General features: G+C 44.0%; 1 protein-coding gene across 1 annotated transcript in view; it reads right to left on the minus strand.

The window, feature by feature from the left end:
* Positions 1–1,041, minus strand: part of F11R (F11 receptor) — a 47,803-nt gene extending 46,762 nt beyond the window's left edge. The window contains exon 1 of the mRNA XM_054507893.2: positions 843–1,041. Within this exon, the coding sequence (XP_054363868.1) occupies positions 843–903 (61 nt within the window). The 5' untranslated portion in view covers positions 904–1,041. The remainder of the gene's footprint in view (positions 1–842) is intronic.
* Between the last annotated feature and the right edge of the window lie 13,632 nt (positions 1,042–14,673).

Consider the following 14,673-nt stretch of genomic DNA (forward strand, 5'->3'; position numbering starts at 1 on the left):
GCATGCCTCAGCAAGTGAGCCTCATTGTTCCACAGGAAAGGGAGTTTACAAAGGAAACAAAAACTCCCAGAAGCGGTCGGGGGAGGGCAGAGTCCTGGCTGTGAGAAGGATCCAGCCAACCAACAGACAGGTCCTCCCCCTGGGAATAAGACACTCAGTCAACAACATTTATTAAGGACTCTCGAGGTAGCTACCCCAGAGAGGAACTTTAAGTGCTGTGCTCTGAGAAAGGTGAGATCTCAAATTTATTTCTTCAGACCCTGCACCCACTTTACCCAGAGCAACCACCGCAACCCAAAGATCCGGGGGAGCTAAGGAGCCCCCTTCAGCAACAGCCAGGGAAAGAGATGTCCACCCCACCTGACCTCCATTAGATTTTCCGAGGGCCCTTCAGGAGCAGGGCATTCAGGGGCCAGAGGAGTCAGGGGTGCGAGGCTCAGGCTTCTCTCGGGTGGTGCGCGGATGTCGGGTGCGTGTTGGAGGGCAGGATGGCCCTTCCCAGGTGCGTGCGGAGAAGTACGTCTGGGTGGATGCGTGCAGGGCCCTCGCCAGTAAGTGAGGCTGGGAAAAGTGGGGCTACCCCCTCCCTCGTTTTCGGCTACGTGCGGAAGCCGCGGCTTCCTCGCGGTGGGTGTAAGGGGACCGGTGTGGGGGGAGGGGAGCCAGCCACCGCCAAGGTGAGGAGGGGATACAGGGGAGGGCTGGGGTGGAAAGGGGGACCAGGAGGGTGAGGCTGGCAGGTTTCTCAACTCCTCCCCTCCCGCGGGCGAGAGGCGTGGGGAGCGCCTCCCTCCAACCTCTGACCCGATCCACCGATTCCTCCCGAAACTCCGGGGACTTACACAGGATGACCGATGTGAAGAGAAGCAACTGTTTCCTCCCGGTTCTCGCCTCCGTCCCCATGACGATCAGGGTCCCGATACGACACGGCGGCTGCAGCCCCGGGGACAGACACAGCCTCCCCCGCAGCCGCCCGGAGACTAAAATCCAGCCACCAGGTTGAGCTCCGCCCGGCCCCGCCCCCCCCGACGATTGGCCGGCGCCCCGCCCTTGCGCGTTCCGATTGGTGGAGGGAGCCGCCGCTCCCTGGAGTGACTCACCGTCGCCAGGTGCGACCTCTCCCGCTCCTCCCCGCTCGGAGCGATTGGCGCCTTTCCAAGCCCGAGCTGCCTCCGATTGGCCCAGGAGACTGTCGCGTAAGGAGCCCGGCCTCACCTTCGGCAGGTGAGGACACCCTGATTGGGCGGCGTGCCTCAAGTAGGGACTTTCTGACTGGCTGGGCCTGAGTGAGAGCTGGAGGTGGAGGGGAATGCCTCGAAGCGGGAGGGAGGCGGAGTGGTCGTACTGCCGGGCCGCCGAGAGCCGCCAGGTTGCGTTTTCTGTGGTTTGTGTGTTTGTTTGGATGTAAACTGCTGGGGGCTACGGAAACCTTGAAACCAGTGAAAACCACACATTCGTATGCGAGGGTGCGGGGAGAGGACCGGGAGAGAAGTGGAATGATACCTGGAGACGAGCCTGGGACCGTGAACCTCTGTCGACCCCATTGGCAGCATTAAGCTTTGCGGGGGGCTATGCAGAGAGAAGGGAGGGGAAGGAGAGGGGAAGGGAGCCCTCAACCCAAAAGTGGGAAAAGCAGGATTGCATTCTCTCAGGAACTTTGAACACCCAATATGTACACCAAACACACCCAGGTAATACAAACTGACCTACAGACAGATGTTCTATAAACATCACTGTGAGTGACTGCATTTGTCCTTTACACATGTTCGGTGAATCAGCGGAGCCCTGCATTTCAAAATTATTTCTCTTCTTTCTGTGCCTAATAGTTGGGTGCTAAGCCCCTCTTGCCATAGACTATGTTAATACTCGAGCTTTCTGTTAATATTTGTATTGTTGTGTCGCTTTTAATTGAAACTCAACACTTTTACTATTTCTAGCTTTTATTTTACAATGATTTAATTTTAACTGATCTTGCCTGTTGGAAAACTTCCTGAACATTATTTCATTGCAAGAAGCCCACACCTTTATGCAAAACGGTAGTACTCTTCGACCTTTTTGCATCTCGCACCTTTGCTCCCAGTCCTTGGTCCACTTCTAGTTCCACTCAATTTAAAGCAATGGTTATCAAGCACCAAGACTGTGATTTATATTTATCTGTATTTCCTTTTCTACAACACCCTTCCCACCGGTGTTGTAGAGAAGGAAATACAGATAAATATAAATCACAGTCTCTGACTTCAAACGGCTTACTATCTACTCCCAAGACTAATACAGGAAACAAGACAATATGTTACCAAAAGAAACGTAGTGTTACTAAATCGAAACAAATATTTGGGTGCCCGCCATGTGCAAAATTCTGTTCTTTACCCTCAAAGGAATGTAACGCCTTGAAGAGAGAGGCAGATACAAGGGAATGGAAGAGCCAGGGGAAGGAACCAATCACCGGGCGGGGGGTGGGGGGGCTGTGAGTGTCAGAGAAAACTTCAAGATGGGGGAACTTGAGCAGAAGGTTAGAGAAACTGCAATACTGATTAGGAGTTTTTAGGAGGAAGAGTCATCTTAGAGGTTATTTGGGTCATCCTCTTGCCCTACATAGGAAGGTCCATACAACCACAGAGTTTAAACAGCCTCTGCTTAAACTCTTCTGAAAACTCTCAAGGCAGACCATTCTGCTTTTTGTAGGACTCTTTTTTTTTTATTAAGGTTTTATCTATTTATTTGAGAGAGAGAGAGAATGAGAGAGAGAGCACAAGAGGGGGGAGGGTCAGAGGGAGAAACAGACTCCCCACCCACCCAGCAGGGACCCTGACATGGGGCTCTATCCCAGGACTCCAGGATCATGACCTGAGCCGAAGGCAGTTGCTTAACCTACTGAGCCACTCAGGCACCCTTTTTGTACAGCTCTTAACTGTTAAAATATCCTTTATGGAATCTGCTTCCTGGTAACTTCAGCCTCTGCTCTCTGGAGTTACAGAAAATAAACTCATTATTCTTTGCCAATGACAGCCCTTCCTTCAAGTATTTTAATATTCTTATTATGAGCCTTGTAAGTCTTTCCTTCTCCAAGCTAAACATCTTTAAATCCTTCAAAGAGTCTTCATACGGTATGGTCTCACAAGCCTCCCCCACCCCCGCCCTCCTACCCCCATCGCACCCCACCCCCTGCCTGGAGATAATCTCTTATATTTTACTGCCAAGATCTGATCTGGGCACTGGAGAAACCATCTCTCCATGAGATAGACAGATCTCAATTCAAATCCATTCCCCCAGTTTCTAGCTAGTCCTTCGCCAGCTCACGTCTCTCTGAAAATTTCTGCCTCCAGAAGGTAATTAATGACAGTAATACCTTCTAGCAAAACAAGGATTAAATAATATAACACACATAATATGCTTACACAGCACCTGGTCCATTTTAAGCACTGCCATGACGGCTATTTCCATCACTTGTACTTACAGCACAAGAATGCATTCACAAATATAATAGCCATATCACACCCTGAATTAGTTATAGTCAACTTGTGGCAAACTAAAACCCACAAGTCTTTATTTTCACTCGGACTACTATTTTTTTTTATTTTTTTTATTTTTTTTATTCTTATGTTAATCCCCTACATTACATCATTAGTTTTAGATGTAGTGTTCCATGATTTATTGTTTGTGCATAACACCCAGTGCTCCATGCAGAAAGAATGTGCCCTCCTCAATACCCACCACCAGGCTAACCCATCCTCCCACCCCCCTCCCCTCTAGAACCCTCAGTTTGTTTTTCAGAGTCCATCGTCTCTCATGGTTCGTCTACCCCTCCGATTTCCCCCGCTTCATTCTTCCCCTCCCGCTACCTTCTTTTTTTTTTTTTCCTTAACATATATTGCATTATTTGTTTGAGGTACAGATCTGAGATTCAACAGTCTTGCACAATTCAAAGTGCTTACCAGAGCACATACCCTCCCCAGTGTCTATCACCCAGCCACCCCATCCCTCCTACCCCCCACCACTCCAGCAACCCTCTGTTTGTTTCCTGCGATTAAGAATTCCTCATATCAGTGAGGTCATATGATATATGTCTTTCTCTGATTGACTTATTTCGCTCAGCATAACACCCTCCAGTTCCCTCCACGTTGTTGCAAATGGCAAGATCTCATTCCTTTTGATGGCTGCATAATATTCCATTGTATATAGATACCACTTCTTCTTTATCCATTCATCTGTCGATGGACATCTTGGCTCTTTCCACAGTTTGGCTATTGTGGACATTGCTGCTATAAACATCGGGGTGCACGTACCCTTTCGGATCCCTACTTTTGTATCTTTGGGGTAAATACCCAGTTCCACTCGGACTACTATTAAGTCAGGTCTCTCACATCCTATACTTGTACAGCTGTTTCTTAACTAAATTACATTTGCTTTTAACCTTATTTGATTTCATATTTTTTGCTTTGAAAATGAAATATTAATGTATAGAAAAGTAGACATAAAAATAATGTCCAGGGTTAAAATTAAATGAAAAAAGTAAATACAAATAGTATGCATCCCAGTTATTTCTATACAAAATATTTGTGTATACAAGTATAAAGCATGAAGGTAATTTTGGAGCATGCAGATGATTTGATACTCCAGGTTCCATAAAGTTGCTTACATAAATAGTAAGTTCATAAATCTCATTGTCATTGACATTTGTTTCTTGTAGTCTTTTTAAAATTCTTTTGGTGGGGGGCAACCCAAATGTGACACAAATCTTATAAAATCTTATAGTCTTTTTTTTTTTAAGATTTCATTTATTTATTAGAGAGAGAGCACCAGCAGGGGGAGGGACAGAGGGAGAAGGAGAAGCAGACTCCCCGCTGAGCAGGGAGCCTGAAATGGGACTCAATCGTAGGATCTTAAGATCCTGACCTGAGCCAAAGGCAGACATTTAACCGACTGAGCCACCCAGGTGCCCCAATTTTCAGACTGGTGAGTTTGCCTGCAAAGTAGAAAATTCTGGAAGGGATTATTAAACATAAATCTTGATTCCGTCATCCAATACATTAGCATTTGCACCTGAATTTCTGTTATATGCAAGTTTCATAAACATGCTTTCTATAGCATAATCCAATAGGGTAATAAAAATATTGAACAAGGATGGAGTTGAAAACAGAATCCTGAAGTGACCTCTTTCCAAACCAGCATGGTACACTCCCAACATTCTAGGTATTGATATTCCCAGATGTTCCTGTTGAGAGATGCCACATTTCTGTCATATATTTGTCTTATGGATACCTTGAATTTTATAAGCAATCCTGTTAATCATTTTGCTTTGCTGGTCTCTAGGAAAACCAAATCCAAATCTGCAATTCAAGTCCAAAAATTGATATACATTCCTGACTCCATCTGACTTTATCCTGACTTCATCTGACTATCCTGACTATGCTCTTCCATTTTCCCTTAGCCTTGACATATTTTTTTAAAAATCCTTTATCCTTTTTGAAATGTAAAGTTTTGTGCACGTACAAACATGCATAGTGACATGCTTCCCTTCAGGAATAAGGACTGACTGCCGCAGTTGTTGGCTTCTTTGGGAGTTCACTAAAGAGAGGCACCTAGTCCAAAGGCACACCCCTTCCCAGGGTCACCTATATCTAATGACTAATCCTCGTGTGTCATTCATGGGTCATCTTGAAAGAAGTTTCAATGGAGTAGTGGGGTAGGCAATAAAACCTGCATGGAGTAGGCTAAGGAGAGAATGTAGATTAAGGAAGTAAAGACAGTGACTACAAACAGTTCAAAGGACATTTTGCTGGGAGGGCAGCAGAGAAAAGGAGCAGCAACCTGGAGGGCAGGTGGAGGAAGTCAGATTAGGTATTTTGTTTGCATGGAAACACTGTATGCTAATACAGCTGGTTCCTTTGTTCGTGGAAAGTGACTGCTTTCTGTTCTTCGTGGAGTATAAGGCAAAGTCATTTGCAAAGAGTGCAGAGGGAAAAGGAAGGTCCGGAGATCTAAAGAGTGGGGAGAGTTTTCTGTGCCAATAGCACTCCCACAAATACGGTGAGTGTTTCTAGAATCTGCCCGACTTTCTGTGACAAGTGCGGTGAGCACCAGCCTACAAAGTGACGCAGTGTAAGGGCAAAAGATCCTCTGTAGGCTCAGGAGAAGTGGCATGATGACAGGAAGCAAAGTGGCCACGGTGGGCAGACGAAGCTCATTTTCCAGTAAAAGGCTATACAAAGAATGTAGCACTGAGGCTTGAATGTGGTGAGCCCAGCTGCAGATCTACGAGAATGCTGGCTGTTAGGAGACGCGAGGGAGGAGATAAGAAGGGCCCAGTGATCCAGTTTTAAGCTTCATATTTTGTTTTATTAGGAAGACAATGAAATCTCGAGGTTGTGTTAAAAAAATAAATACAGGGTGGGGAGAAGTGGAGACAGGAATTGAACACACTAGGAAAGTGTGTATTAGTACTGGTGAGCAGTGTTAACTGCCTGCTAATATTTTGGACATAAACTTGAAGAAAGACCAGTCAAACTGGTGTAGATTTACTCTAGCTGTTTGACTGCAGGAAAAGAGTAAGTGGTTAGTTGGGTTTGACCATAGTTGGTTTTTTCCTAAGTAAGTGGATGGAGAAAGCAGCAAGAATGCTAAAGAGGTTTACATCTCTTACTAGTTCTTACTAGTTCTCTTTCCTTCCAGGGTTTCTTTTTGCTAAACATAAGCAATCATAAATAAGTAAGCAAATTAATTAATTATTGTGTGGGTATACATACACACACATCTCCATATTATCTTACTTATTTTTTTTTAAGATTTTTTTTTTTTATTTATTTGACAGAGAGAGAGACACAGTGAGAGAGGAAACACAAGCAGAGGGAGTGGGAGAGGGAGAAGCAGGCCTCCCGCTGAGCAGGGAGCCCGATGCAGGGCTCGATCCCAGGACCCTGGGATCATGACCTGAGCCGAAGGCAGACGCTTAACGAATGAGCCACCCAGGCGCCCCTCTTACTTTTTTTTTTTACACAAAAGATAGCATAGAACATTTTTTATCATGTAACAATGCATCTTGGAGGTCCTTCCTGAGTACACAGAGAGCTTTCTCATTCTTTTCTACAGTTACATAATATTCTGTTGTAGGCTTGTGATGTTTATTTAGCCAGTTTTTTTTTTTTAAGATTTTATTTATTTATTTGAGAGAGAGAGAATGAGAGAGACCACATGAGAGGGGGGAGGGCCAGAGGGAGAAGCAGACTCCCTGCCGAGCAGGGAGCCCGATGCCGGGACTCGATCCAGGGACTCCAGGATCATGACCTGAGCCAAAGGCAGTCGCTTAACCAACTGAGCCACCCAGGCGCCCAAGCCAGTTTTAATTTAGAAACAACTGGATTACTTCCAGTCTTTTGCTAACATAGGTAATGAAATGAATAAACATGCACGGGTATCATTTCACATGGATGGAAGCTTATTTGTAGGATAAATCTCAGGACATGTGAATGCTGGATGGGTCAAAGGTATATGTAGATATTGACAGATAGTCCTCCCTACAGTTCGTATCCATATATATTTACATAATCTATTAGCATATCTATTCTCCCATAGTCTTGCAAAAGAGTGCTTTATCAAACATTTGCATTTTTGCTAATCTGAATAATGTGAATTAAAACCTCAGTTTAGGGGCGCCTGGGTGGCTCAGTTGTTAAGCATCTGCATTCAGCTCAGGTCATGATCTCAGGGTCTTGGGATCGAGCCCCACATCAGGCCCCCTGCCCCGCGGGAAGCCTGCTTCTCCCTCTCCCACTCCCCCTGCTTGTGTTCCCTCCCTCACTGTCTCTGTCTCTCCGTCAAATAAATAAATAAAATCTTTAAAGCTAAAAAAAAAAAAAAGAAAGAATAAAGCAACCAGTGACTTTAAAAAAATAAAAAAAAATAATAAGATAAATAAATAAAACCTCAGCTTAGTTTTAATTTGTGTATCTCAAACTGAGCATCCCCTAACTTTAAGAGTCCTGTGTATTTTGTGAACTGTCTCTTCATATGTTTCGCTCATTTTTTATTGGGGTAGTCTTTTTCTTATCCATTTGTAAGGGCTCTTTATACATTCAGGATTTAGACCTTTGTGTACACTCTGAGTTGATTTTTCCCCCAGTTGGCTGTTTGTCTTTTGACTCGACTTGTGTGATGTTTGTGTCTTTGCCAGGCAGGCAGAAGGCTTTCAATTGCTTGTTTTGTACTTTATCCGTCTTTTCTTTAATGGCTTCTAAATTTTGACTCAAAGTTAAAAATATCTTCTCCACTTTAAGATAATCAAAGAATTCTTTGTGTATAAATTTTTTTAATTGAGATATACTTGATATATAACATTATGTTAGTTTCAGATGTATAACAATGATTCGATATTTGTATATAGTATGAAATGACCTCAAATCTAGTTAACATCTGTTACCATATTTAGTTACAAATTTTCTTTTTCTTGTGATGAGGATTTTTAAGATCCACTGTCTTAGCAACTTTCAAAAACGCAATACAGTATGAAAGAATTCTTATTGATAGTTTCCATTTTTACTTTAAAGTTTTGATCCATGGGGCGCCTGGATGGATCAGTTATTAACTGTCTGCCTTCGGCTCAGGTCATGATCCTAGGCTCCTGGGATTGAGCTCCTCATTGGGCTCCCTGCTCTGCAGGAGGCCTGTTTCTTCCTCTCCCACTCCCTCTGCTTGTGTTCCCTCTCTTGCTGTGTTTCTCCCTGTCAAATAAATAAATGAAATCTTTAAAAAAAATAAAGTTTTGATCCATTTGAAATTTAGTTTCGTATATGGTGTGGTTTATGGAATTTATCTATCTATCCATGCACATTGTTTTAATTACAACAGTTTCTCCCCTTCATTGATGCTTTTTCTAGCTTTTCTAGCTATTCTTAATTTCAACTAAACGGATATATTTAGGAAGTTAAGTCTTCTCATCCAAGAATCTTTTAAGTCTTTTCTTTTGTACAAGACTTTTTTTAAGGTCTTTTCATTGTGTTTTAACATTTCCTTTTTATAGGCCTTGAACTTTTTTTTTTTTTTTTAAGTAATCTCTACACACAACGTGGGGCTCGAGCTCACAACCCCAAGATCAAGAGTTGCATGCTGCACCAACTGAGCCAGCCAGGCACCCCATGGTCTTGAACCTTCTATTTCTTTTAAGATTTTAGTTATTTATTCAGAGAGACAGTGCACAAACGGGGGAGGGGGTGGGCAGAGGGAGAGAGAGAATTTCAAGTAGAATCCGTGTAGAGAGCACAGAGCCCGTCACTGGCTTGATCCTACCACCCCAAGATCATGACCTGAGCTGAAATCAAGAGTTGGGTGCTGGGGCGCCTGGGTGGCTCAGTCGTTAAGCGTCTGCCTTCGGCTCGGGTCATGATCCCAGGGTCCTGGGATCGAGCCCCGCATTGGGCTCCCTGCTCCGTGGGAAGCCTGCTTCTCCCTCTCCCACTCCCCCTGCTTGTGTTCCCTCTCTCACTGTGTCTCTCTCTGTCAAGTAAATAAATAAAACCTTAAAAAAAAAAAAAAGAGTTGGGTGCTTAACTGACTGAGTCACGCAGATGCCCCATGAACTTTCTTGATAAGTTGATTCCTAGTTATACAAAGGAATGAGATAATGATGAACCATGCATAGAATCTACTGGATTATGAGGAAAACAGAGGTGTAAGTAAAATAATAAATAGCAAAATTTTGGTAAGGTCAATGAATCGGATGACTTGATAGGCTGAGGAATAATTAGGAATGGGAATAGAAGCAGAATGAATCAGTGGGGAGGGTATCCCACTGGGAAATCTGACAACTTTATTTTTTAAGATTTCATTTATTTTTTTTTAAGATTTTATTTTATTTTTTATTTTTTATTTTTTTTAAAGATTTTATTTATTTATTCATGAGAGACAGAGAGAGAGAGATAGAGAGAGGCAGAGGGAGAAGCAGGCTCCCAAGGAGCAGGAAGCCCGATGCGGGACTCGATCCCAGGACCCCGAGATCACGACCTGAGCTGAAGGCAGACGCTTAACCATCTGAGCCACCCAGGCGCCCCTAAGATTTTATTTTTAAGTAATCTCTACACCCAGTGTGGGGCTCAAACCCACAACCCAGAGATCAAGAGTCACTGGCTCCCCTGACTGAGCCAGCCAGGCGCCCCGACAACTCAACCTTCTTGACTCATGTTCTCTTTAGAGTCTCTAGCCATGAGCTTAACTTATGTTTTCTTTCAGTTTTAAAAATCTGCTTTCCTATAGTCCTCTTCTTGTGTCTAACTGTGCTTAGTTTCTCTTCTTTGGTTAATAGGAATCCCAGGAGACATGGGATATAAGTCCCATGTAAGCACTGACCAAAATGAAGCTGGTAGGAAGATGAGAGAAGAAGCAGACAAGAAAATTCTAGAGACAGATACAGATGGGAACAACATAATTAATTAACTGGACCTAACTGACATTTAGAGAACACTCTACTCCAAAACTGCAGAATATACCCTCTTTTCGAGTGTTCATGGAACATTTACAAAAATTGACTGTACAATTGGCCAAAAAGCAGGTCACAACAGAGTTTAAATCTGTGCATACAATGTATGTTTTCTGACCACAGTGGTGGTTAAATGAGTGTGTCCACATTGTAAAAATCCATCCAGCTGCACCCTTACGATGTCTGTCTCTTCCATTAAATATATTTTCTTTGAAATATGACATACACTCCCACAGCTGTCACACGTTCCCTTCCACCAAGTATCAAAATCCGTACGCTATTTTATATACCTCCTTGTGTTTATTACATATATGTCTCTAAATCCACACGTTCCACATGGCACGTACTTTACATTTGTTATCCTAATAAACTTCCACAACTATCCAAAGAGATGTCTTTTATTTATTTTTTAATATTTTATTAATTTATTTGACAGAGAGAGACACAGCGAGAGAGGGAACAGAAGCAGGGGGAATGGGAAAGGGAGAAGCAGGCTTCCTGCTGAGCAGGTACCCCTATGTGGGGCTAGATCCCAGGACCCTGGGATCATGACCTGAGCGGAAGGCAGACATTTAACAACTGAGCCACCCAGATGCCGCAAAGAGATGTCTTTTAACCCCCATTTTACAGATAGTTGGAATAGTTAAAGAGTAACTGGTGGTGACCACTATGTAGCCTTTGCTACATACAAAAAATCATAACCTGCTACCTTTCATAAGTATTTTTCCCAACTCTCTCCCCTTGCATTTTTCTCCCTGAGAATTACTAAAGACCTCAACAAAAATTCCACATCTGCAGAAGTAACGCCTATAAGCCAGGTCCTGGTGGAGTTGTTGGCCATACAACAGTGAAATCAGCAAAGGTGAAGAGCCATTAAAGTTATAAGACAGCATGGTAACTGTACCTTATCCCCTGTTCTCCTGGTTTTCCTGTCCTTTATGGAAGCCAGTTATATAATATTATCTGGTTATTTTTCTCCCTTTTTCTTCAGTTTAAAAGCCCTCTGGATGAGGACAGCAAGTGTCCTGCCAAATACATTCTTCTAATTCTTGTGAAATTCAGAGTAATAACAAAAGAGACTGGAAGCTTCCCAAACAGGGGAAATGGTGAGCAAATGCCAGGGTCCGAAGGGAATGGAGTCTACTTAGGCCACTAAAGAAACCAGGCTGGCAGCGGCAGGCAGAGAATGAGAAGTTTGGAAAGGCAGGGTGACGCCAGATTCGGGCTACAGATTGCTTAAAAGGCCAGGCCAAGACATGTGCCTGGGCCACTAGGCAACAAGGACTTATTATAAATTATCAACTCTGATTGATAAGATAAAAATGTTATTTTTAAATTTTTTTTTTATGATTTTTAAGTTATCTCTACACCCAACGTCGGGCCCAAACTCACAACCCCGAGATCAAGAGTCACATGCTCCACCGACTGAGCCAGCCAGGCACGCCAAGAAATCAACTCTCTCTTTTTTTTAAGTAAGCTCTATGCCCATCGTTGGTCTTGAACTCACCACCCTGAGATCAGAAGCCACATGCTCTGCTGACTGAAACAGCCAGGCTCAGGCAGCGATGTTTCAAAAAGGCTGAAATTAGGGCGCCTGGGTGGCTCAGTTGGTTAAGCGACTGCTTTCGGCTCAGGTCATGATCCTGGAGTCCCGGGATTGAGTCCCACGTCGGGCTCCCTGCTCGGCAGGGAGTCTGCTTTGCCTTCTGACCCTATCCCATCGCATGTGTTCTCTCTCTCTCAAATAAAGAAATAAAATCTTAAAAAAAAAAAAAAAAAAGGCTGGAATTATACAATTCTGGAAGTTGGCAGGCTGGTGAGGCTCAACAAGCACCTGAGGAGAATTTGTGTTGTTCCTTTGGGGCACTGCTGGTCAGGGACTGCACAGCCGGTTCCTGCCTTGAGGAGCTCAAATCAACTGGGAGGGGTTAACAACAAAAATGTCCAGTGGTGGATATGACACGAGTAGATGGGCAACACAACCTGCTGCAGACGAAATCTGGGAGAGGCAAGAGGCCAATGTAGTCTGGAAAGAAAGGCAGAGAAGGCAAGGGAACAATTGCTGGTAGACTTGGGCTCCCCAGCCTCAGCTGCCATAATAGCTACGAGGAAAGGGAAGAACTTTACAGGGCAAAGTAATGGGTTGGAACAGCTATCAAGATTATGAACCAAACAGTTAATGAGGGAGAAAGAGGAATGGTCTCTTTTTTTTTTAAAGATTTTTATTTATAGTCAAAAAGAGAAAGACATGTATCATATGATCTCACTGATATGAGGAATTCTTAATCGCAGGAAACAAACTGAGTGTTGTTGGAGTGGGGGGTGGGGTGGGAGGGATGGGGGGACTGGGTGATGGACACTGGGGAGGGTATGTGTCTGGTAAGCGCTGTGAATTGTGCAAGACTGTTGAATCTCAGATCTGTACCTCTGAAACAAATAATGCAATATATGTTAAGAAAAAAAAAAAGAAGAAGAAGAAGAAGGTAGCGGGAGGGGAAGAATGAAGCAGGGGAAATCGGAGGGGTAGACGAACCATGAGAGACGATGGACTCTGAAAAACAAACAGGGTTTTAGAGGGGAGGGGGGTGGGAAGATGGGTTAGTCTGGTGGCGGGTATTGAGGAGGGCACATTCTGCATGGAGCACTGGGTGTTGTGCACAAACAATGAATCATGGAACACTTCATCTAAAACTAATGTTGTAATGAATGGGGATTAACATAAGAATAAAAAAAAATTAAAAAAAAATTTTTTTTTATTTATTTGACAGAGAGAGAGCCAGAGAGGGAACACAAGCATGGGGAGTGGGAGAGGGAGAAGCAGGCTCCTGGGTGAGCAGGGAGCCCAACGTGGGGCTCGATCCCAGGACCCTGGGATCATGACCTGAGCCGAAGGCAGACGCTTAACGACTGAGCCACCCAGGCACCCCCTAGGAATGGTCTCTTAATCGATGATCAAGCCAGAGGGCACGGTCGGTCGTGTAGCAGGCCAGCTCGGTTTACCTCCAGGACCCTCTCTGACCCTCACTGGCTAAACAGAAGAAAGCAAATCATGTAGGTTGGCAGGCTAGGATGGAAGCTAAAAACCTAGTTTATGGTGATAGAAGAGAGAAAAGATTAAGGATGCGGCGCCTGGGTGGCTCAGTTGGTTCAGCCTCTGCTTTCGGCTCAGGTCATAAACCTGGGGTCCTGGCATTGAGCCCCCCCACAACCGCATCCAGCTCCCCGCTCAGCGGGGAGTCTGCTTCTCCCTCTTCCTCTGCCCCTCCCCCCATTCTGTTCTCTGTCTCTCTCAAATAAATAAATAAAATCTTAAAAACAAGAAAAGGAAAGATTAAGGATGGAACTGAATGGAAAGGGGCCCCAGAAAAATTCTGGGGATTTTAGAGTCCTAGATCTTATCAGGATGGTTGTTACAAGTGAGCATACAATTGTCAAAACTCAATGAACTGAACACTTAACTGTGCATTTTATTGTAGGAAAAGTATGCTTCCAAAAAAAGAAGAAAAGAAATGCTATAATCAAATTATAATACTTGAGGAGGGGGAAAAAAAAACTAGAACAGTTAAGATGCAAACAAAGAAGGAAATTAGACCCCAGGAAAAACTTGAACCAGTCTGAGAACCAAAGGGATGTGGGTATTTGAGGAAAGTACAGACACCTACTATTTGCCAAACCTTGGCATAGAATCACATATTTCGATTTATCTGCAGACCTAGCACTACCCAGCTAAGTTCACACAGTATTGTGCTGTGGTTCGCCCAGGGGGAGGATGGGAGAGCGGTGACAGAGGACCCGCACAGCCCAGGCCAACCGCAGATTTTGTGGTAGTGCAGGGTGGGCTGTGCCATAAAAGATGGGGGGGGGGGGGCAGTCCTCTGGTCCAGGAGGCAGAAGGGGAGAGAAAGGCAAGGAATGCAAGCTATGTCTGAAGGGATTTCTCCAGAAACTTGAAAATTCAGAAAATTGGGTCCATCTGTGACCCAACTTTCTCTTTCACAAATAAAGGAATGGAATTTTATTTATTTATTTTTTTATTTGAAAGTAAGAATTTATTTATTTATTAAAGATTTTATTTGAAAGTAATCTCTACACCCAACATGGGGCTCGAACTTACAATCCCCAGATCCAGAGTTTCATGCACTACAGAATGAGCCAGCTGGGCACCTCAAGGAATAAAAGCTTCAAATACCAAACCTAAGAAGTCAGAG

Source organism: Mirounga angustirostris, unplaced genomic scaffold (assembly GCF_029215605.1).
Source record: "Mirounga angustirostris isolate CCGP_5_RB_7025 unplaced genomic scaffold, mMirAng1.0.hap1 SCAF_6, whole genome shotgun sequence".
Taxonomy (NCBI): Eukaryota; Metazoa; Chordata; class Mammalia; order Carnivora; family Phocidae; genus Mirounga; species Mirounga angustirostris.